This window comes from Macrotis lagotis, chromosome X, assembly GCF_037893015.1.
Source record: "Macrotis lagotis isolate mMagLag1 chromosome X, bilby.v1.9.chrom.fasta, whole genome shotgun sequence".
NCBI classification, from domain to species: domain Eukaryota; kingdom Metazoa; phylum Chordata; class Mammalia; order Peramelemorphia; family Peramelidae; genus Macrotis; species Macrotis lagotis.
The window spans coordinates 625,418,868-625,441,530 of record NC_133666.1 but is presented as its reverse complement, the minus strand read 5'-3'; the positions used below and the strand labels follow the sequence as shown (position 1 = coordinate 625,441,530).

Below are 22,663 nucleotides of genomic sequence, written 5' to 3'. Positions count from 1 at the left end.
GTCCGGCTCATAAATTTTTCAACCAAACCAGCCCTGAGTTTCAGATTCCACAGTGCTGGGCTGATGGAGCTGTTGTTCGGTTTAATCTAATAGATGTTTACTGGAATCTTAAAGGGAAGGGCTGAGAGTTCAGAACACTCAGAACCCCTGGGTTATCAAGATTTAATGACTAGGTTCTTGGGGGAAGATTGGAACTCCTGAGCTCCCCACTGCTCTATATCTAAATCTAAGCTTCCTTCTAGATCTAAGATTAATTACTCTATTCCTTCCTTCATATAGTTCAGGAAGACTTCTTAGAATAGGTGGCTTTGGGGGCAGACTTCAGAAAAGCTTAGAAAGTTTTTCATGAACTGATGCTGAGTAAAGTAAGCAGAACCAGAATAACGTTGTACACATTAATAGCACCATTATGTGATAATCATCTATGAGGAACTTAGCTCCTCTCAGCAGTTCAGGGACCAAGGATAATTCTAAAACACTTATGTTGGAAAATGTCATCCACATCCAGAGAAAAAGCTATAGAGTCTGAATGCAGACCAAAGCATACTGTTTTTGCTTTTTAAAACTTGTTTTATGTCTTTTTCTTTTTCTCATTTTCCCCCCTTTAGTTCTGATTTTTCTTTCACAACATGACTAATATGGAATTATATTAAACATGATTGTACATGCATAAACTATATCAGATTACTCACTGCCATGGGGAGGTGGGGAGGGAAGGGAGGGAGGTAGAAAAATAGAGAACTCAAAACCTCACAAAAAGATGAATGTTGAAAATTATCTTTGCATGTAATTGGAAAAATAACATAAAATAAAAAGAATAGATGGCTCTTCATCTGAGCTTAGAAGGAACAAAGAAAGGAGACCTGGTAGGTAAGGAAGATTGACTCAGAGAGAAACAGGTAAAAAGGGAGGGTGGGAGAAAAATGTGGATCTCAAAAGCTTATACCAAGATAAATATTGAAAACTATCCTTGCTTGTAATTAGAAGAGAAAGGAAGGACTTAAGATGCAGAATGAGATAAACATTTGAAGATATTAGAGAGAGAAGAATTTGTTGTTCAGTCATTTCAGCCATGCCTGATGATTTCAAGATCTCATTTAGGGTTTTCTTGGCAAAGATACTGAAGCAATTTGCCATTTCCCTCTCCTGCTCATTTTACAAATGAGGAAACTAAGACAAACAGGGTTAATAAACTTGCCCAAGGTCACATGGCTGATATGCATCTGAGGCCCGATTTGAACTCAGGCTTTCCTGACTCCAGGGAGGGAGGAAACAAGCACATACTGTGCCTAAACAGTTTAAATTTTACATTTTACTGCTTGACTCCACAAATTTTTACAAATATTTTCTCATTAGATCCTCAGAAGAACCTGGAGAGTTATTATTATCACAATTTTACAACTGAGATAACTAGGGCAAACAGTGGTTAAGTGACTTGCCTAAGGTCACATAGCAGAGGCTAGATTGGAATTCAATTTTTCCTGGGTCCAGGCCCAGCACACTATCTATTGTATCACCCTATGCTTAGTCAATGCAAAAATTTCTTTTCCTTGACTATACATATTCATTAGGAATTTTTTGTTTTGTTCAGGTTTTTTTGGTGAGGTGATAAATGTTTGCCTTATAGGAATTTTTTTTTTTAAATGAAGGACTTGAGGGAAGGCTAGGTGGCGCAGTGGATAAAGCACCGGGGCCCTGGAGTCAGGAGTACCTGGGTTCAAATCCAACCTCAGTCACTTAATAATGACCTAGCTGTGTGGCCTCGGGCAAGCCACTTAACCCCATTTGCCTTGCAAAAACCTCAAAAAAAAAAATGAAGGACTTGAAGCCAAGAGAGACCTATGTTCAAATTCTGCTTCTGATTCTTACAGATTGTATGACCATAGACAAGTCATATAGCCTCTATAAGCTTCCATTTCCTTATCTATGAACAGTCAGTAAATATGTATTGAGGTTATACTTAAATTTTGTTACCTTGGGGGAGGCGGATAAGCCAGTCTTTTTTTTTTTGGCAAGGCAATGGGCTTAAGTGACTTGCCCAAGGTCACACAATTAAGTAATTATTAAGTAGTGTCTGAGGCTGGATTTGAACTCAGGTACTCATGACTCCAGGGTCAGGTCTTTATCTACTGAATCACCTAGCTGCCCTTTAACCCTTCTTAGTGTTACATCCATGTCCTCAGTGCTCCAGTGACACTGATCTCTTAGCTGCTCCTCATATTAGATGACAACATGACACATTAATGACACATTAATGACCACATTAGATGGTCATCTCTCAACTCTGGATATTTTCACTGGCTGCAACTGTCTTCCTCTTCATCTGTCCCTCCTGATTTCTCTAGATTTCCTTCAATTCTCAGTTAAAATCTACCTCTTGCAAGAAACCTTTCCCAGTCTTAATTTTTTTAATTCTCTTTAATTTATTTACTCATTACTAAAATATTCTTGTTTAAGAGTAAACATGGGGCAGCTAGGTGGTGTAGTGGATAAAGCACTGGTCTTGGAGTCAGGAGTACCTGGGTTCAAATCCGGTCTCAGACACTTAATAATTACCTAGCTGTGTGGCCTTGGGCAAGCCACTTAACCCCATTTACCTTGCAAAAATCTAAAAAAAAAAAAAAAAAGAGTAAACATAATACCCCCTTCCCCGCAAAAATATAAAACCTCATGAGAAATAAAGCTAAAGAAAGAGAAAAAAATGTGTTTCAATCTGTGTTCTGTTATCATCAGCTCTGTCTTGGGTGGATCACATTCTTTATCACAAGTTCATCATAAAGGTTACTTCCATATTTTTTCACAGTAGCTGTTGCTGCCAATCTTAATTTTTTTTTTATTTTTTGCAAGGCAATGGGGTTAAGTGGCTTGCCCAAGGCCACACAACTAGGTAATTATTAAGTGTCTGAGACTGGATTTGAACTCAGGTACTCCTGACTCCAGGGCCAGTGCTCTATCCACTGAACCACCTAGCTGCCCCCAATCTTGATTTTTTAAAAATCTTTTATAAAATATAAATTTTTATTGATTGTATCTGATTCTTACATAACCATGGATGTCTCCCTATAGCTATCCCATGTGAAAAACAGTAATTTTTAGAAGGGAAGGGAGTCAGCACAATTCATTGATGCATTGAGAAAGTCCAAAAATACTTGCAATGTGTAATACTTGTGGATCTCCCAGGCAGGTTGGGGATGTCTTCTCATATTTCTTCTTTGGAATTCTCCTTTATTTTTTTCTCCTTTTTTTGGTAGGGGATGTAATCAGGATTAAATGACTTGCTCAGTGTCACACAGCTACACAGCGAGTAAGTGTCTGAAGTCAAATTTGAACTCAGGTCCTATAAACTGCAGGGCAAGTGCTGTATCTACTATGCCACTAGATGCACAGAAACACACAGAGACAGACACACAAACAGACAAACACATACCTTTGATCATTATAATTTTATTACATTTCCTTTTGATTTATCGGTGTGTTATTGTTTTTTTCCATGTTCATTGTTTTAATCACTGTATATAGTGTTTTCTTGGCTCTGTTTACTTCAATCTGTATGGTCCACATAAATCTTTTTATACTTCTCTGTATCCATCCCATACATAATTTCTTATAGTATTGTAGTATTCCCTTATATTCAGGTTCCACATTTGTTTGACCCTTCCCCAACCATCCCCAATCAATGGGAATCTACTTTGTTTCCAACTCTTATCACTTAAAATGCTGCTCTCTACTTATTTTGGAGTATATGGGACTTTTTTCTTATACATAACTTCCTTGGTATATAAGCCAAAGAATGAAGTCTCTGGTTCATCCCTTTGGTTCATCCCTGGTCTCTGGTTAATCCCTTTGATTCAAATGCCTTTCCTCTATTGATTATTTCCAAACGATCCTATATTTATCATGTTTGTACTTAGCTGGTTACATGTTGTCTTCCCCATCAGACTGGTGAATCTCTAGAGAACAAAGATGGTCTTTTGACCTTCTTTGTATCTCTAGCACTCAGAACAGTATATGAACCTCTGACACTAGCTGTGTGACCTTCTTAGTCTGTTTGTCTCAGTTTCTTCAACTGTAAAATGTGAAGGAAACGGCAAACTACTCTAGCATCTTTGCCAAGAAAACCTCAAATGGAGTCACAAGGACATGACTGAACAACAACAACAACTGGACATATGATAGGAACTTAATGAATATTTAATGACTAATCTAGAAATTTAGAGGTAAATCCTAGAGAGTAGCCTTAAGGATCATAAGTTCAATGGCTTGCCTAGCATTACACAATGTGGAAGTGTCTGATTAGGGATTGGAAGCCCAATCATTCAACCTCTTAGTTCAAGATTTTATTTTATACCATAGGCTCTGATCCTTCTAGGTGGAAGTAATGCCTATAATCTCAGGATGTTGTAAAGACCCAATGTATAATGCATATGAATTTTTTTAAAACCCAAACCCTACATAATTCAGATGGTGTTAAAAGTCTCAGGGGGGGCTGTCAGGGGGAAGAGGGGAAAGAAAGGAGGGAGGGAGAAAAATGTATAACTCAAAAACCTTGCAAAAAAAAATGATTGTTGAATTCTGGAAAGCAATATGGAACTATGCCCAAAGAGCAATATAAAAGATTCATACCCAGCACTACTAATACTAGGCCTATATCCAGGAGAAATCATAAAAAATGGGAAAAGTCCCACATGTTTCAAAATATTCATTGCAGCTCTTTCTGTAGTGGCAAAGAATTGAAAATTGAAAGAATGCTATCAATTGAGGCTGAACAAGTTATGGTACATGAATATTATGGAGTTCTATAAGAAACCTTCTATAAGAATGGTTAGACTCTAGAGAAACACGAAACGAATGACAGGACCTAATGCTGAGCAAAGGGAGCAGAACCAAGAGAACATTGTATATGTTTACAACATTGTGAGATGATCAACCTTGATGATGCAGCTCCTTTCAGCAGTTCAGAGAGCTAACACAACCCCGGGAGATCTGTGGTGAACAATGATATCCATATCCAGAGACAGAAAAACAAAACAAAACCCAAAAGAATCTGGTTTAACACTACATTCACTTTTTTTTTAAAGGTTTTTGCAAAGCAAATGGGGTTAAGTGGCTTGCTCAGGGCCACACAGCTAGGTAATTATGAAGTGTCTGAGGCCAGAATTGAACCATGACTCCAGGTACTCCTGACTCCAGGGCCAGTACTCTATCCGCTGCAGCACCTACCTGCCCCACTACATTCACTTTTTAAAAATTTCTCTTATGTTTTCCCTTCCAATCTTATGATTTTCTTTTTTTCCCCTTTAGTACTAATTCCTCATACAGAAAATGACTAATTTGAAAACATGTTAAACACAAATATATATGTACCATGTTCATCAGATTATTTGCTGTGGGAAGGAAGGGTAGAAGGAAATTATGTAACTTATTAATATTCATATGCATGTGGATGAATGTTGAAAAGCTTTCATAACATATAAATGGAAAAATAAAAGAAAATATCAATTGGGAAAAATGTGAAAACTACGAGCGCATGCTGTTGGAAAAACAAATAAATATTTAAATTGAGAAAAAAATTGGGGTGGCTAGGTGGCAAAGTGGATAGACCACAGGCCCTGGAGTCAGGAGCACCTGAGTTCAAATATGACCTCAGACACTTAATAATTACCTAGCTGTGTGGCCTTGGGCAAACCACTTAACCCCACTGTCTTGGAAAAAAAACCTAAAATACATTAATTAATTAATTAATTAATTGAGAAAAAAAATTCCAGAAGAAGGCCTCTAATACATTGGATAGGACCTCTATAAAGGATTTTATGGGAAAATGTAGAATTACACAGGAGAAGGATGCAGCTTAAGGATGCAAATTAAAATTCATCAAAATATTCATCTGTGGCATATTAAGATTTATAAAATAGTTTTTCTCACAGTGGCCCTGTGAAGTAGCTAACAAGGATTATTGTCAGGGGTAGCTAGGTGGCACAGTGGATAAAGCACCGGCCCTGGAGTCAGGAGCACCTGGGTTCAAATCTGGTCTCAGACACTTAATAAAAACCTAGCTGTGTGGCCTTGGGCAAGCCACTTCTTAACCCCATTTGCCTTGCAAAAACCTAAAACAAAACAAAAACAAAAACAAAAAAACCCCCAAGGATTATTGTCCCCATTTTCCATGATGACACTGTGGATAAGAGAGAAAATTGCTCTAAGCCTCAGGCTCTCCCACACCTGAGGCTTTCCCTTTATCTTGCCTTACTGGTTGCTGTTGGGAGAACTCTGGGTGGCCTTACACAGAATTTCCTCATCCTACTTCCAGCAAAGGAGTTATCTACCATCAGCACCTCATCAATCTCCCTTCCAGGTTCTTTCATCGAACTGGGTGGTTTGAGGGTGGAGAATGCAATAACCTCAGACTTCCGCCCCAAAATTGGGGGTGGAGACCTCACAGTAATATATATGCAATAAAATGGTATCCAGAGGTTGACTCTCAGGCAGGAGGGATATATTTGGGGAAATGAAAGTGACTAGGGTATATGAATTAAAAAAAAAATTTGATTGCACCATAAAAAAGAAGGAATCAGACAAATTCTGAGAAATTTGGAGAACTGTATGAACTGATTGCAAAATGAAGTGAATAGAATTAGGAAAACTATTTATTTCATGATAGTAATAAAGTGAAGGGATTGATCCTTTTCAAAAACAAAGTATGAACAACAGGAAGAACCCTGAACTGTGGCTGAAACAGTCACTAATGATGAAGCACATTTATGTATGCTTCTGGCAGAGTTGATAGAAGAGAGCTGTGGTTTCCATGTTGTAGTTCAGAACTCCCTTGAGAATCTGAAAGTCCAAGGGAAGCTAGCTATCAAAATCAATAGAATCCTAGGCTGCAAGTCAGGAAGACCTGAGTTCAAATGTTACTTCAGATACTTACTGGTTGTATGACTTTGGGCAAACTTTAACTTCTGTGAGCCTCAGTTTTTTCAACTGTAAAATAGAGATTAACAATCTCATCCTTTAGGATTTCGATGAGGATCAAATAAAGTAATATTTGTAAAAGTACTTAGCACAAGAGTCAGTTAGGTGGCATCTCCCTAGGGTCAGGAGGACCTGAGTTCAAATGTGTCCTCACAAACTCATACTTACTAGCTATGTGACCTTGGGCAAGTCATTTAACCCTCATGCTTCAAAAAAAAAATACAAAAATTCACAGTTTATGACACATACTTCTTATTCCACAGTAATTTTTTTTTAGGTTTTTGCAAGGCAAATGGGGTTAAGTGGCTTGCCCAAGGCCACACAGCTAGGTAATCATTAAGTGCTTGAGGCCAGAATTGAACTCAGGTCCTCCTGACTCCAGAGCTGGTGCTCTATCCACTGTGCCACCTAGCCACCCCTCCATAGTAATTTTTAGTCGTGTCCAACCCCATTTAGGGTTTGCTTGGTAAAGATACTAGAGTGGCTTGCCATTTTCTTCTCCAACTCCTTTTACAGATGAGGAAACTGAGGCAAACAAGGTTAAGAAATGTTCAGGTCACACAGCTAGTAAGAGGCTAGATTTGAATTCAGAACTTCCTGACTCCAGGTCTGATACTATATCTTCTGTACCACCTAGCTGGCACATAGCAGGAACTTAATAAATGCTTATTTCCTTCTGCTGTTCTACCAAAGGAGTTCAATTTAAAAATTTTTTAATGATGCCCTAATCAGTAAATAATTGCAGAATGTTTTATATATAAAATGATCCTGAGGGTTCACGACACATTTTGTCATTGCTGCTGAAAAGAGTTCAAAGAACCCCAAAAGTTGAGAATCCACTAGATACGTAGTGACAGATTGAGAATCCTTGGACTAGAAATACAGAACCAAATGTGCATCCTCAGATATCTTGATGTGTCTGGCTTGATGTACAGCTATATATTTGTTAAAAGCAAGATTTCTGTGTCAGGGAAGAGAATTGATAAATAGTGACAGATTTAGGAGGGGAAAGCTTTTTATTTTTTTAATTTTTTTTAGATTTTTCAAGGCAATGGGGTAAAGTGGCTTGCCCAAGGCCACACAGTTAGGTAATTATTAAGTGTCTGAGGTCGGATTTGAACTCAGGTACTCCTGACTCCAAGGCCAGTGCTCTATCCACTGTACCACCTAGCTGCCACCTAACCGCCCCCTTGAGGGGCTTTAATAAAGCATTTTAAAAGTAAAAAAAAAATGGTTGACCAAAATCTTTTGAAAAATATCTACTTTTGGGGCCCCTAGGTAGCAGATTGGACAGAGCACCGGCCCTGGAGTCAGGAGTATCTGAGTTCAAATCTAGCCTCATACACTTAATAATTACCTATGTGACCTTGGGCAAGTCACTTAACCCCATTGCCTAGCCACCCCCCCTAATAAATAAATAAAATATAGAAGAAAATAAAGGTTAAAAAGAAAAGAAAAGAAAAGAAAAATATCTCCTTTCCTGAAACATTTTCCTGCTTCTGGAGGGATCAGCAAATAGTAGGAATATAGAAATTTTTGTTTAAAATGATTGGAGCTGATGACCTCTCCTAGACACAAAGCACATTTAACTACATTGATGTGTAATGTTGTTTAAAATAAACTATTTAAAAATGTGGGGAAAAAAAGAGTTAAAGAAATAAAGGTGGTGGGAAATTTTAGAATAACCATAAACATTCAAAATAAATACTCGCAGACAGAGAAATTGAAGATTTGGATGGATGATTAATCAGTCCCCAAAGTTCCAAGAGAGAAGTAACTGCTGAGAAGAGAAGATGCTGAGGTCTCTAGCCTCCTCCTTTGTATGGGCTACCCAACACACTCCAGTAAGGGAGCTACAATCCTATTTTAGGTTTGACAACTTAACTCCATGATCCTGGATCTGGGGCACCCAGGAACGGGAAGACCTAAGAGTAGATGTCTTCAAAGGGCTTTGCACTAACTTAGGACTCCTTCTTTACTTTACATACAGTGAGTTTGGCTGTGCATCCTGGGTCAAAGAAAGGGAAGGGAGATGGAAGAGGAAGAGAGGAAGGGGTAGAGGAGAGAAGAAAGGGAGATGAGGGGAGGGAGGGTGGGCAAGAGGAAAGAAATTTTTAATTTTCTAGAAATGAAAACTAGACTCCCCCCCCAGGCCGTCATCTAACATGCCCTCCTTATCTGGTTTCCCCCACATCCCTAGGACACCAGGACAGCAAACCAACTGTCCAGAAGTTGACCCTGGCTCTAGCTCTCAGCCTCCTCGCTTTCTTTTCCGGAGGAACATTTCTCTGCTATCCTATACACCTCTTTGTTTGCATAATTCCTTTTTGGGAATGTATTGTTAGTGATAGTAAATTGAATTTGTCAAAAAATCCGAGGAAATCGGAGTGTTCCAAGACCTGCTCTGCTAGTGGGTGACTTTGGGAAGTTTACTACCTGTTCCCAGTGTTTGTTTCCTTATCTAAAAAAAAAAGAAGGAAGTTGAAGTCAAAGAAAATAAAAAGTTCCCTCCCTCTTCAAATCCAGGACCCTAGGATCCCTCCCTAACTCCGCCCAGGGCAGGAGGAGAATTTCTGTCGGCAGAGGAAGTGGCTCACCTGGGTCACCTCCCCTTTAAGAGCCACTCACCTGGACCTGGGCTCCTACCTGGGTGAGGTGACGCGGCCTCTGTAGGAAGGAGGAAGCGCCGAAGATCTCCCTATTGCCCCCGGCCTGGCCTGGGCCCGGACCAGACGCGCCACCGCCATGTCTGCCTCGGCCGTGTTCATTCTGGACATGAAGGGGAAGGTGAGCGAAGCCCACCTGCCCAGGTGCTGGGGTGCCAGAGAGTGCTGAGCTGGGAAGACCTGCGGGAGGAGGGGGAGACGGACCAGTCCCAGACCCTGACAGGGGCATGCCTGCCGGGCCTCAGGTGCGGTCCTAGGAGTTGGGATCCTCTGCAGGACCCAGAGGCCCTTTTAGGTGACCGAAGGGAAGAATCTAGACGTCCCGAGTGACCGGGCTTTTGGGCCCATTACTGCCCCAGAGGTCGAGCAGCTGGAAAGAGGGCAGAGTTCCCTGGAAAGGGAGGCCTTCTAACCCCGTTTGCGAGTGAGGGCCCTCCTTTCTCCCCACCCCCCACCCCAGGTGACCACAGGTTCTCCCACTGGGTGTGATGAAAGTGCTGAGCAAAGGAAAAGGGGTGGGGCTAGGACTGGGGAGCAACCTCACTCCGGTCCTCCTATTCCTATTTACCAGCCATTGATCTGTCGGAACTACAAGGGGGATGTGAACATGGCAGAGATTGACCACTTCATGCCCTTGCTGATGCAGAAGGAAGAAGAGGGAGCCCTGACCCCCCTGCTGACCCACGGCAGAGTGCACTTCTTGTGGATCAAACACAGCAATCTTTACTGCATCCTTTCTTCTGCCACAGCTTTGGGGAGAGGGAAGTGGGACTGGGGTGGAAGGCAATCATGTTAGAGCTGCCTCTGGGTTCCAAAACCTGGCCCACAGTCGTGGCTGCCTGGTTCCTTGTTCCCGGGCTTTGGAAAAAGTGGATTGTGTCCTTGTCTGTTCAGCCTCCCTGATGCTCTAGCCCAGACCTAAGATCACTGATCTTGGGTCTTCAGACCTCTTTTTATGGTTACAAAGTAGTTTATATACTTTTGGGTTTTTTTTAATGATTTTTTATAGTTACAAAGTATTTTCTACACATCTCATGAGACGCTTAGAACAACAGACCTGGGAAGGGGATAAAGAAGGGAAGTTCATCCTTTTTATAATTTTACAAATAAGAAAATTAAGACTGAGGGATGAAATGACCTAGCCAGAGTACACAAAATTTTCAGTGTCAGAAGTGCACACAAACCTAAGACAAAAATACACTCTTTTTCATTGCACCAAATTTTCCTTCCTCTCCTACTTTCAAAGTAGCCCTTCATCTTTGTTTATAGGATTTAGAGTATTTTGAGATAATCTAGTAAAACCCTTTCAGTTATTCAGGGAAGGTTTACTGCAGTAGTCAAATACAGATTAGGCATTCCTATCCAAACCCTCTGATTGATTCCAATACCCAGTGTTCCTTCCACTACATCATATCACCCAAAGACTGACTAGGGTCTTCTTCACCTGTCCCATGGTTTAGAACTGTGAAGTGAATGAGGATTCAAAGAGGGGAGTGGTATACCCCGTATCACAAGGTCAGTCAAGAGCTAACATTGAGATCTGTGGCAGGAACTCCATTGTTGGGGTTGGGAGGGCTGCAGATTGGCAGAAAGAGAATGGGGGTGGGGATAGTATTTCCTGTATCACTCCCCCACCCCATCATGTTGGTGCCTTTTCCTTGACCTTAGATTGCTAACAGTGGTAGCCACTACGCTCAAGAATGCCAATGCTTCCCTGGTGTATTCATTCCTCTACAAGGCTGTGGAGGTGAGAGCCCTAGTTCCATTTTCTAGTCCTTAACTTTCTGATATGCCCTCTGGAGGAAGGATTCTGATTATTCCACCTGCCTCCCCATCCCCAACCCATGTGTTTCCCCTCCCTCACAGGTATTCTCTGAGTACTTCAAGGAGCTAGAGGAGGAGAGCATCAGAGACAATTTCGTCATAGTCTATGAACTGTTGGATGAGCTCATGGATTTTGGCTTTCCACAGACCACAGACAGCAAAATCCTCCAGGAGTAAGTGGAACTGAGATAAGGCAACCTCCTCGAGGCCCACCAGGTCCTAGGGACATCATATGTAATTATTTCCTCAGGTGCCTGGCAAAAGATCACAAGGCCACCTCTACTCCCCAGTTCCTAACCTACTCCATTTCTCCCTTTTGCTCTTTTTACCAGCACAAGGGAGGCTGATTCTAGAGGTAAGACATACCAGAACTAGAAGGGTACTTTGTTTGTTGAACCATTTCAGTCATAACTGACTCTGTGACTCCATTGAGTTTTTTAGACAAAGATACTGGAGTGGTTTACCATTCCCTTCTCATTTTACAGTTGAGGAAACTGAAGCAAAGAGTACTAAGTGACTTGTCCAGGGTCAGACAGCTAAGTGTCTAAGACTGGGATTTGAACTCAGGTTCTTCTGACTCCAGGGCTAGGGCTGTATCCACTGCACCACCTAGCTGCTTTGGAAGGGTCCTTAGAACTCATCGGTCCTAACCTCATTTTTCATTTTACAAGTAGGGGAAACAGGCATTCACAGATTTGTTTCTATCTTTGCCACCTACCATCTGGGTGAACTTGAGCAAGTGCTTTGACTTCCCTGGCTCTTAGTTTCTTTATCTGTTAGATGTAAGATCTCTAAAATCCTGCCCAACTCTTGGTCTATGATTGTATGATTTTACTGCCTGGGCCATCTGATGTGATGGTATACTCTGCATTTGAAAACATTGGGCCTGCACCTGAGTTTTCACTTTGACTTTTATCAGCCATCTGTTTTCTTTCTGAGATCATTGATTCATCTTTAAAAATGGGATAATAATCATTTTACTACTCACCCCTCACAGGGTTAGTGTGGGGAAAAGTGGGGAGAAAGTATAGCAGGGAAACAAAAAAGATGAAATTTTTTGTAAGAGTTTCTTGTTCAAATCCATGCTCGACTAGTCACTATATCTGTGATTTTGTGTAAGCAATCAGTAAGGATTTATTAACTACCTGCCATAAGGCAGCTTCTAGGTAACCTAGTAGATAGCTGATTCTAGAGTCAGGAAGATGAGTTGAAATCCAACTTCAGATACTTAACTATGTGACTCTGGGTAAGTCATCTTGTCTACTTCTTTTCTCCCATCTGTAAAATGGGGATAATAGCATTTACCTCCCAGGGTTGTTGTGAAGATCAATGAGATTCTATGGGTAACATTCTAGAAGCATTTCCAGGTGGGAAGTAAAAAGAGGGGAGATAAGAACATGAACCTAATCCCTTTCCTTCCTTTCTCTAGGTACATTACCCAGCAGGGCAACAAATTAGAGACAGGAAAATCTCGGGTACCCCCAACAGTCACCAATGCTGTGTCTTGGCGCTCAGAGGGTATCAAATATAAGAAGAATGAGGTTTTCATTGATGTTATTGAATCTGTCAACCTCCTGGTAAGTCCCTGGGAAGCTAATGGTGTAGGGAGGTGTAATGGGGATTAGAATTATGACTAGTCAGGGGGTGGCTAGGTGGCACAGTAGATAGAGTACCAGCCCTGGAGTCAGGAGTACCTGAGTTCAAATCTGGCCTCAAACACTTAATAATTACCTAGCTGTGTGGCCTTGGGCAAGCCACTTAAGCCCATTGCCCTGCAGAAAAAAAAAAACCCTAAAAATAAATAAATAAAACCTAAAAAAAATTTAAAAAAAGAATTATCACTAGTCAGAGTCCAAGTGACTGTCTTGGGGGGAGGGTCAGGAATTATCAGTTATTGGAATGGGGGGGGCAAGGTGGTGCTTACCACCACCTAATAGCAACTACTAGTTGGGAAAGGAACTAGAAGAATGAGAATCTTCTCTCCCTCCCATCTTCCATCATCCTCTGCTGACATCTACTCCCCATTGATTCAGGTCAATGCCAATGGAAGTGTGCTGTTGAGTGAGATTGTGGGTACCATCAAGCTGAAGGTGTTCTTGTCTGGCATGCCAGAGTTGAGATTGGGCCTCAATGACAGAGTGCTTTTTGAACTCACGGGCCGTAAGTTCTGGGATCTGAGGTTCTCCCTTAGAATTAGCTCCTTGGGGGAGGAGGGATAGAGGGGAGTATTATCAACATCCCTTCTACAGCCCTTCACTAGTCAAAAATTTTCATTGCGGATGGCTAATATGGTTTGAGAGGTCTAGAGAATGGGAGAGGAGGGAATGGAAGTGGTCCTGCTTTGGAGGATTTGGGTAGCATAACCTTGGAGGGTCACCCTATAAGAATGCTGGTAGGGAATATCAACCTTTGGGATGACTAGCAGTGATAGAGGGAGTGAAGAAGTCAAAGTGATATGGTAGGATCTGGAAGGTAACAGGCCTTGGGTCTTCTTTTGCTACCCATGTGAACTTGGGCAAATCATTTCTATGAGTTTCAGTTGCTTCACCAGTAAAATAAAGAACTTAGACTAGATGAACTTTTAATATATTGCATCATTGAAATTAAAATTGAAAAGACCTTAGATTATCTCATCCAGGGATTCTTAACTTGGAGTCTGTAAACTTGTCCTGATAAAAATTATTAGTAATTAAAGATACTATTATTTCAATGTTTCCTTATAATCCTATATGTTTTGTTTTGTGCATTCAAAGACATTATTTTGAAGAGTTTGTAGCTTTTCCTGGCCTGCCAAAGGGTCTATGACATACAAAAAAGTTAAGAAACCCATATCTATTCCAACTCCCTTGTTTTACAGTTGGGGAAACTGAGGCTCTTATAAATAAAGTGACTTGTCCAAGGTCACTTAGAGCAGACTATAGACTTGAACCCAGATGGTATAGTCGAACTAAAACATTTTTATCTTCTCTGAGTTTCAGGCAACAAAAACAAGTCTGTTGAATTGGAAGATGTTAAATTTCATCAGTGTGTACGGCTTTCAAGATTTGACAATGATCGAACCATCTCCTTCATCCCACCTGATGGTGATTTTGAACTCATGTCTTATCGGCTCAACACCCAGGTGGGTCTCTTCACTTAAGCAAGCACCCCAGCCCTGATGGGGTTTTTTTTTGGGGGGGGTTGCCTGATCCCATGCCCTAAGGATGAGGCTTTGAGACTCCTTATCTCTACAGGTAAAACCACTGATCTGGATTGAGTCTGTCATTGAGAAGTTTTCACACAGCCGAGTAGAAATTATGGTTAAGGTACGTAGGGCCTTGGACTTTCCCTGCCCATCTTCCACCCTTGATCATTGTTCCCTAATGTGTTTGATGTTGAATGATCCAGGCTAGAATAGATCGCATCTCATAAGTTGACATATATGGAATCACTGTAAAAGCTTTCGTCCAAAAAAAGATCATCTGGTAGAGGCATGCTTAGATAACAATTCCTTTGAAAAAAAATAGACATGTTAGTTAACCACAGCCTTATTGAACTGACAGTGTCAGAAAAAAAAGAATGAAGTCAAAGTAGGCTTCATTAAAAGAGGCTTAAGGTTCATAATGTGAGAGGTGTTACTCTCTCTCTCCCCTCTGCTCTGATCAGGCCACATTTGAAACCTGTGACATTCAGAAGTAAATGCATTTTAGGAAATAGAAAATTAGAGCAAATCCAAAAGAAGATAAGCTCAGTGATGAGGGGACTGAAGATCATCATAACCAAGATCCACTGAAGGAATTAGAGAATATTAACTTGGAAAAGAGGAGACAATGGAAGAAGGGAGGAAATGTCAAAATAGTTATCTTCAAGTATCTGATGAGCTGTCTGGGGGGAATGAAGGAGGATGGATGGTCTTGCTCTGCTCCCAATTTAAGGGCAGAAGGAGAAGACTGGGTGGTGGTTACAGTGAACCAGACTGCAGTTATTCTCATTATCTCAATGAGGACATTTACCTGGCTGGAGTATGGTGGGTGAAAGAAGGGCAAGGGGTGGTGATGGTCCTGGGAAGATGGGAGAGATGACCAGTAGAGGAAAAGAACGTAGAAACTAAGGCAGGAACATCCAAGTCTGATGAGTCTCTACTTCCTTTCCCACCTCTGCCAGGCTAAGGGTCAGTTTAAGAAGCAGTCAGTGGCCAACAGTGTGGAGATTGCAGTCCCAGTGCCCAGCGATGCAGACTCCCCTCGATTCAAAACCAGTGTTGGTAGTGCCAAGTACTTGCCTGAGAAAAATGTGGTTATCTGGAACATCAAGTCCTTTCCTGTGAGAACTGGAGGAGCAGGTCGTGGGTGGGGTCAGGGGGACAGTGGGAGGGGAACAACAGGGGTCCAGGGTACAGCAGAAGGGGCTTGGTGGGTTAGGTTTGGAGCAGTGGGAAGGGGCTAGACTCCTATTTGAAATGAACCTCCTGAGTCTCATTTAACCAGCCAAATGAAGTGACAAGAGACTTAGGGTCTCAGGAAGACCTCGGTGGAAATCCTAGCTTTGCTGTTTTCTGTGTGACCTTGAGTAAGCCCTCTCTATAAACTCCCTGGGTCTCATCTTCTTTTAGTGGAGGGATTGTACTGGAAGCTCTTTTGGGGTATAGGACAGTGTTAAAATCTATGTTCTATCCAGAGAGAGATTCCCTTAAGGGGCATTAATCCCACCCTTCTTCTACCTGTTTACCTGTCTGTGTTCCTCACCATCCATCTGTCCTTGCAGGGAGGAAAGGAGTACCTAATGAGAGCTCACTTTGGCTTACCCAGTGTGGAGAAAGAGGAGGTGGAGGGCCGGCCACCCATCTCTGTCAAGTTTGAGATTCCTTATTTCACTGTCTCTGGGATTCAGGTAAGTGGGAGGGAGAGTTTGGGAAGGGAGAAAAGGGAAAGTTGACCCCAGGGCAATGTCTTTAGCAGGTTCCCTTCATTCATTTATTCATTCACAACACAAAAAAATACAGAGCATTGTGCTAGGTGATGGGGTAAAGGAAGGAATATTACAGTGACAGTCCCTGATCTCCTGTGTTGGAGGACATGATCAGGAAAATATGACATCAGGTATTACTTATTTTAAATTCATAAAAGAGATGCAGACATAGTACTGAATGAGCATAGGTTAATGGAAAGAGCACCAAACCCCCACTTTTAGTCCTGCCTCTCTCATTAGTTTTACTTTTTTTTTTTAGATTTTTGGGCCTCTATTACTTTATCTAAAAAATGGGATTAGATGAGATCAGGGGTTCCTAACCCTTTCTGTGTTGTGCATCTTCTAGGCTTCCTGACCCCCTTTTCCAATGATGTTTAAAATTCATAAAATTAAATACACAGGATTACAAAGGAATAATTGTAATAATATTTATACAGCAAGTAAAAATTTGCAAAGTGTTAGGGCAGTATCTTTGCCAAGAAAACTCCAAGTAGGGTCACAAAGTCAAACAAAACTGAACAACAGGGGCGGCTAGGTGGCGTAGTGGATAAAGCACTGGTCCTGGAGTCAGGAGTACCTGTGTTCGAATCCGGTCTCAGACACTTAATAATTACCTAGCTGTGTGGCCTTGGGCAAGCCACTTAATCCTGTTTGGCTTGCAAAAAAAAAACCCTAAAAAAAAACCAAAGAAAAAAACTGAACAACAACCAGCAAATGTTGTCTGATGTGATCTTCATAACAACCTGGGAAATAGGTGTTACTATTTCAAGGTTAACAAAGCCTAAGTGACTTCCCCAAGGTCACGCATCTAGTGTCTAAGACTGAATCCCAGCTCAAGGACTCTAGGCCCAGTACTCTGTACCCTCTGGTGCCACCTAGCTGATAAAGGAAGACAATTATATTAAAATCATTATCAAAATTATTTAAAAAATAATAAAAAAGGGGGCAGCTAGGTGGTGCAGTGGATAAAGCACCGGCCCTGGAGTCAGGAGTACCTGTGTTCAAATCTGGTCTCAGACACTTAATAATTACCTAGCTGTATGGCCTTGGGCAAAGCACTTAACTCCATTTGCCTTGCAAAAACCTTAAAAAAAAAGCCCACAGACCTAGGTTAAGAACAAATTTCTGGACTTTCTGGTTCTATCTAAGTTGTTAATCAGAGAGATCAAGGAAAACTTGTTGGCTATTGATCCACGAATTACTAGATGGGTAGACTTTTAATAGGTACAGAGAACATTATGAATAGACTACGGGTTAGGGGTGGGAAGGCACAATTTGTCTTCAGAAGGCAGAGTGAGGCCTAATTTTCCTGGAGCATAGAACAGCTGGAGAAGATGAGGGATACCTAGGCAAGAGCAAAAGTGTCACCAGATTGCTGAAGGCCTTATTAACCATGCAGCAGAGAGGAGTTTGAAGTTCAACCATGGGAAATAAGGAGGGGCAAGACTAGACTTGTATAAAAAAAATTGACCTTATAGGAAAGAATATTCTGGTGGTGATATGAAGAGTGATTTGAAAGGAAGAAAACAACAGAGGCAGAAACATATGTGATTATATATATTGTGACTGAATAAGTAATTATTATTCCTGTTGAAACAATTTTTCCTGGTATCTTACAGGTCCGGTACATGAAGATCATTGAGAAGAGTGGGTACCAGGCCCTTCCCTGGGTTCGATATATCACCCAGAGTGGGGGTAAGGATACACCAGACTAAGGGGTAATAGGTGATTAGCGGTATGAGTGTTAGATGGGGTACCTGGCTAGGTCTGATCTTCTTTCCCTGGAGACTTTCTCTGTCTTCACTGTGGGGGGGTGGGGAGAAGAGGGAGAAAAGGAAGTGTTCCCACCCCTACTTGAAATCATTATTTTTTTCCCCGCAGAATGTTTTGTATTTATTAGAAGTGGTAAAATTGAAATATTTTTTTATTGATATTTTATTTTTCTAAATATATGTTATAAAAGTTTTTCAACACTCATCCATATGCATATATGTATATTTTTAAATAACAAAATTTCCTTCCACCCTCCCTTCCCACCCCTCTCCCTTCAGTGACAAACAGTCTGGTGAACATTGTATGTGTATATTTGTGTTTACATTTTTACAGATTAGTCATTTTCCATAAAAGGAATTAGGATTAAGGGAAAGAACTACAAGAGGTATTTTTTTAAAAAGTGAATGTGCTGTTCATCAGATTCTGAAGGTTTTTTTGTTTTGTTTTGTTTTGTTTTGTTTTTTTGGTTTCTTTGCTCCGGATGGGGATAACATTGTCTATAGCTGATCTAATAGGGTTTTCCTAGTTTTCTGAACTACCGAGAGGAGTTGCATCCATGAAGGTTGATAATTTCAGTGTTATTAATGTATCTGGTCTTCTCTTGGTTCTGCTCCCATCACTCAGCATCAGATTCTGCAATTCATTCTGTGCTTCTCTAGAGTCCAACCATTTATGGTTTCTTATAGAACAGTAGCTTTCCATAATATTCATGTACCATAACTTGTTCAACCATTCCCCAATTGATGGACATTCCCTCAATTTCCAAATTTTTGCCACTACAAAAAGAGCTGCTATGAATATTTTGGAATATGTGAGACTTTTCCCATTTTTGTTTATTTCTTCTGGATTTAGGCCTAGAAATGGGATTACTGGATCAGAGGGTGAACAGTTTTATTGTTCTTTGTGCATAGCTCCATATTGTTCTACAGAATGGTTGGATCAGTTGAAATCACTCTTCTAAGGCATTTGTCCCCTCTCCTTGTAGATTATCAGCTTCGTACCAGTTAGAAAAGAAACAGATCCTGGACCAGCGGAAGCCGATGCCTTATCCTGTGGACCCTCTTGTCCAGTTTATTTTTTATTTTTTGCTGTATGTTTGTGAGAGTGAATGACCCCTATTCTTACATCTATTTGAGAGACATCCCATCTGTGTCTGTGAATGGGAAGGCAACCCTTTCTGTGTGTTTAGGGGGCCACTTTGGCCCTTATCTATTTGAGGGGTTCCCATGATCCCTGCTTATGAAGACTGCCTTGTCTGTATTTGGGAGGGTGGGCATTCGTGGCCCTTGTCTGGGAGTCTCACTCAGTCCCTTCATTGTCCCCACTTCTGATCTGGGGGGCCCAAGACTGGAGGTGACCTCAAGGAGCTGGAACCCCTTCTCCTGACTCTCAGGTAGGATTTTTCCCTTACTGAAGATGGGGCTGAGCTTTGCCTAGAGCTGTCTCCCTATTTTTATATGAAGTAAAGGTGGGGGAACTGATTTACCCCTATCCCCTCCCTCCAGTGCCTCAGTGCCTGGTCGGGAGAACCGGCTGTGCCTTGGACCCCCTGAGTTTTCCACTCTTCTCTATTCTGAGAGTGGGTGTCTGTTTCTCCTCCCTATCTAGTTCTGGGATTTAAGATTAAAGAAATTTGAGACCTGATCAGTCGACTGCAGTGAGTGATCGATTTTGTTTAGCTTTGGTGAAAGGCAGAGGAGCAGGAGAAGCAGGGTGGCAGGGTGGCAGGGTTCTGGGGCTGACCTGCATCAGAGGAGCCGAGGATGCTTGAATGGCAGACGGAACACGGGTCCCTTGGGGTGGGAAGGGCCCCAATAATGATGTGGATAGGCTCCCCCGGCTAGGTCTTAGGGGGAGGGGCTCTGAGTTCCGGTGTGGCTACGACTGAGGATGAATGGGTGGACTGTGAACTGTGAGCACTTGGGGCCGGAGGAGGGTCCCGAGTCACACGCGGTCTCTCCTTCGGGAGCCGCAGAATTGAGGAAGGGTCCCGGGTTCGCGCACAGTTGGGACGGGGTGGGGTGTGGCCCTGGTCCGGTTGGGTCAGAAGGAGCGGTGATCCGAGGCGCGAAGAGGACCCGCTCTGACTCTGACCCAGCGCCCGCTCCCTCGGTCAGTTACCTCGGCGGCCTCTTTCCCGCCTGCCGCTGGCATTTGAAACTGAAAACCCCGCCATTACCGATGCCCTGCCGGTCGTCGCCCACCGACCAATCAGGAGCCACGCCGCGGGCCCCTGCTCGCGAAGGCGCCCCGGAGACGCGTCGCCATTGGCCGTGGCGGGAGAACGAGGCGGGGCCTCGAAGGGTCGGGAGCCGGGCAAAGGGGACCGATACAAAGTGTCAGTTCGTAAGAAAACAAATACTCCGCGTTCGGAGCGGCCCACGTGGGGTCGCGGCTCCACCCCCTCACGTCCCTGCCGGGCCGCCGCCGCCGCCGCCGCCGCCTGGGTTCAGAGCGAACCCCGCCCGCTCAGGAGGAGGAGGGAGGGTGAGTTCGGGGGGAGACCCCAGGGGAGCCCGGCCCCCAAGGGGCGGGGGCCGGCCGGGTGGCGGAGGCGGAGGAGCCGTAGGAGAAGCCGGAGGATTGGGCCTCGCGTCCGCCTCCCAACCCCTCTCTGGATCCCGGCTGACAGGTGGGAGGAGCCCGCTGGGGAGGGGTCCGGCTTCGGTCGCAGGCCGCCGGCTCCTGGAGAGACGGGGGACGCCGGTGCGGCCGAGCCTGGCTGGGCGGACTCGAGGGCACGGCCTGCTGGCTCGCCCCGCGCCGCTCCCGAAGCTCTCCCGGCGCCGGCGGCCCACCCCGCTCGCCTCCCCCGGGCCCGGGGGGCCGGGCCGAGCCGGGCCGAGGGACCGCACCGCCGCCCGGGGAAGGCCGCGGCCCCGTAGCCCGCTCCCGGCCTGACCCCGCTCCGCGCTCGCGCTCTCTCCTGTCGGATCCAGGCTGCCGGGCCCGCAGGCCGGAGATGTTGCTGGAGGAGATCGGCGCCGGGGACCGGCTCAGCGGGGCCGCGGCCCGGGGAGACGTGAACGAAGTGCGGCGCCTCCTTCACCAGGAGCTCGTGCACCCCGACTCCCTGAACCGCTTCGGCAAGACCGCCCTGCAGGTGGGTGTCTGCCCCACCGCGGCGGCCCGGGGGGCCCTGGTCCGCCGCTCCGCGCCGGGCCCCCCCCCGCGCTGCCTCCCCTTCGGGCCTGGGCGCCGGGGGCCGGCGGGGCGCCCGCTGACCCCGGTCCAAGGCCTCTGTGCTCGGTTCCTCAGGTCATGATGTTCGGGAGCTCGCCCATCGCCCTGGAGCTGCTGAAGCAGGGGGCCAGCCCCAACGTGCAGGACGGCTCGGGCACCTCCCCGGCCCACGACGCGGCGCGCACGGGCTTCCTGGACACTCTGCGGGTCCTGATGGAGCACGGCGCTGACGTGAACGTGCCCGACGGCTCCGGGGCGCTGCCCATCCACCTGGCCGTGCGGGAGGGCCACGCCGCGGTGGTCAGCTTCCTGGCCGCCGAGTCCGACCTGCAGCACCGGGACGCCGGGGGCCTCACGCCCCTGGAGCTGGCCCGGCAGTGTGGAGCCGGGCAGTTGGGGCGGATCTTGGAGAGGCACCTCCCTAGCCCGTCCTTGTGAGCGCGGGGGCCCCTTGAGCAGCCAGGACAGCTGGACGCCGCTCGGCACCGGTGGGACCGGCCCCGGGAAGCCCCGGAGCAGAGCCTGGGGACGGGGACGGGGGTGGGGGTGGGGGTCTGTGTCTCTGGGAGGCCCGGAACGGCCCGTTCTCTTCCTGCCCCCCGCCCCCACCCCACCCACCCCCAGTTCTGGTTTGTTGGTGTTTATTTGTGTGGTTATTTTCCCCTTCGGTGTGATGTGAAACTTGGGGGAGGCCGGGGCCACCGAGAGCCGGCGGGCACGCAGAGGCGGCCCGGGCCGGCCCGAGGCCCCCCCGGCCGCGGCAGGGAAGGTGGCCCGGGAAACGGTTCAGTTCTGCCCTTGCTGCGGGCTGGCACAGCTCGCTCCAGCTCTGGGCTCCCCCATCCCGGCCCGGCCCAGCCTGTGCGGAGGCTCCTCTTTTCTCCGCACCCTGCGCCCCCCACCCCGCCCCACCCCCACCTCAGGGGAGTCCTAGGCCCCCAGAAGCAGCTATCTTTCGGCAGAGTCACCTCAGGGGAGCTGGAGGCGAGAGAAGGGCGCTGCTTCTTTCTGCGAACCCAGAAACACCATCCAATGAGGGGGGGATCAAAAGGAGAGAATGGTGGCCGGGGGAGTGTTGTTTTCTTTCGTTAAAGGCCTCTTTCCAGCCTCTTGTACAGAGTTTTTAAAAGATTCTATTTATTATGCTTTCTGAAGAAATGTTGTGTGATAATTTAATGTTTTTAACCATTAAATTAATTTTGAGCATTCCTCGACGGACAAGCTTCTGCTGCCTGTTTTCGGGGGACAAACGTTGAGGGAAGGAGTGTGGTGGGGGAGGGGCTTTTTTGTTTGTTCCCTGG

General features: G+C 44.7%; 2 protein-coding genes across 4 annotated transcripts; both read left to right on the top strand.

Moving 5' to 3' along the window:
- The first annotated feature begins 9,552 nt into the window (after nt 1-9,552).
- On the top strand, nt 9,553-19,876 carry AP1M2 (adaptor related protein complex 1 subunit mu 2). 2 transcript variants are annotated; one of them, XM_074203377.1, is made up of 12 exons: nt 9,553-9,756; nt 10,207-10,363; nt 11,315-11,382; nt 11,502-11,632; nt 12,889-13,036; nt 13,493-13,619; nt 14,432-14,580; nt 14,693-14,764; nt 15,603-15,761; nt 16,203-16,328; nt 18,026-18,101; nt 19,165-19,876. In XM_074203377.1, the coding sequence occupies exons 1-12, from the start codon at nt 9,715-9,717 to the stop codon at nt 19,185-19,187; spliced, it is 1,278 nt and encodes a 425-aa protein (XP_074059478.1). In that variant the 5' UTR covers nt 9,553-9,714; the 3' UTR covers nt 19,188-19,876. The 2 variants fall into 2 exon arrangements, with proteins under 2 accessions (XP_074059478.1, XP_074059479.1); XM_074203378.1 differs by having other exon boundaries at nt 9,556-9,756; nt 14,438-14,580; nt 19,165-19,873.
- Nucleotides 19,877-20,506: 630 nt separating this feature from the next.
- CDKN2D (cyclin dependent kinase inhibitor 2D) lies at nt 20,507-22,637 on the top strand. 2 transcript variants are annotated; one of them, XM_074203375.1, is made up of 3 exons: nt 20,507-20,666; nt 21,119-21,282; nt 21,438-22,637. In XM_074203375.1, the coding sequence occupies exons 2-3, from the start codon at nt 21,142-21,144 to the stop codon at nt 21,798-21,800; spliced, it is 504 nt and encodes a 167-aa protein (XP_074059476.1). In that variant the 5' UTR covers nt 20,507-20,666; nt 21,119-21,141; the 3' UTR covers nt 21,801-22,637. The 2 variants fall into 2 exon arrangements, with proteins under 2 accessions (XP_074059476.1, XP_074059477.1); XM_074203376.1 differs by lacking the exon at nt 20,507-20,666 and adding an exon at nt 20,673-20,811.
- The last annotated feature ends 26 nt before the right edge of the window (nt 22,638-22,663 follow it).

Bases quoted from the DNA above. Each gene is read 5' to 3' on its own strand.
- AP1M2 (XM_074203377.1), top strand. From the start codon at position 9,715: ATGTCTGCCTCGGCCGTGTTCATTCTGGACATGAAGGGGAAG. The intron at 11,633-12,888 runs GTAAGTGGAACT...TCCTTTCTCTAG, and splicing joins GACAGCAAAATCCTCCAGGA to GTACATTACCCAGCAGGGCA. The intron at 16,329-18,025 runs GTAAGTGGGAGG...GGTATCTTACAG, and splicing joins TCACTGTCTCTGGGATTCAG to GTCCGGTACATGAAGATCAT.
- CDKN2D (XM_074203375.1), top strand. From the start codon at position 21,142: ATGTTGCTGGAGGAGATCGGCGCCGGGGACCGGCTCAGCGGGGCCGCG. The intron at 21,283-21,437 runs GTGGGTGTCTGC...TCGGTTCCTCAG, and splicing joins TCGGCAAGACCGCCCTGCAG to GTCATGATGTTCGGGAGCTC.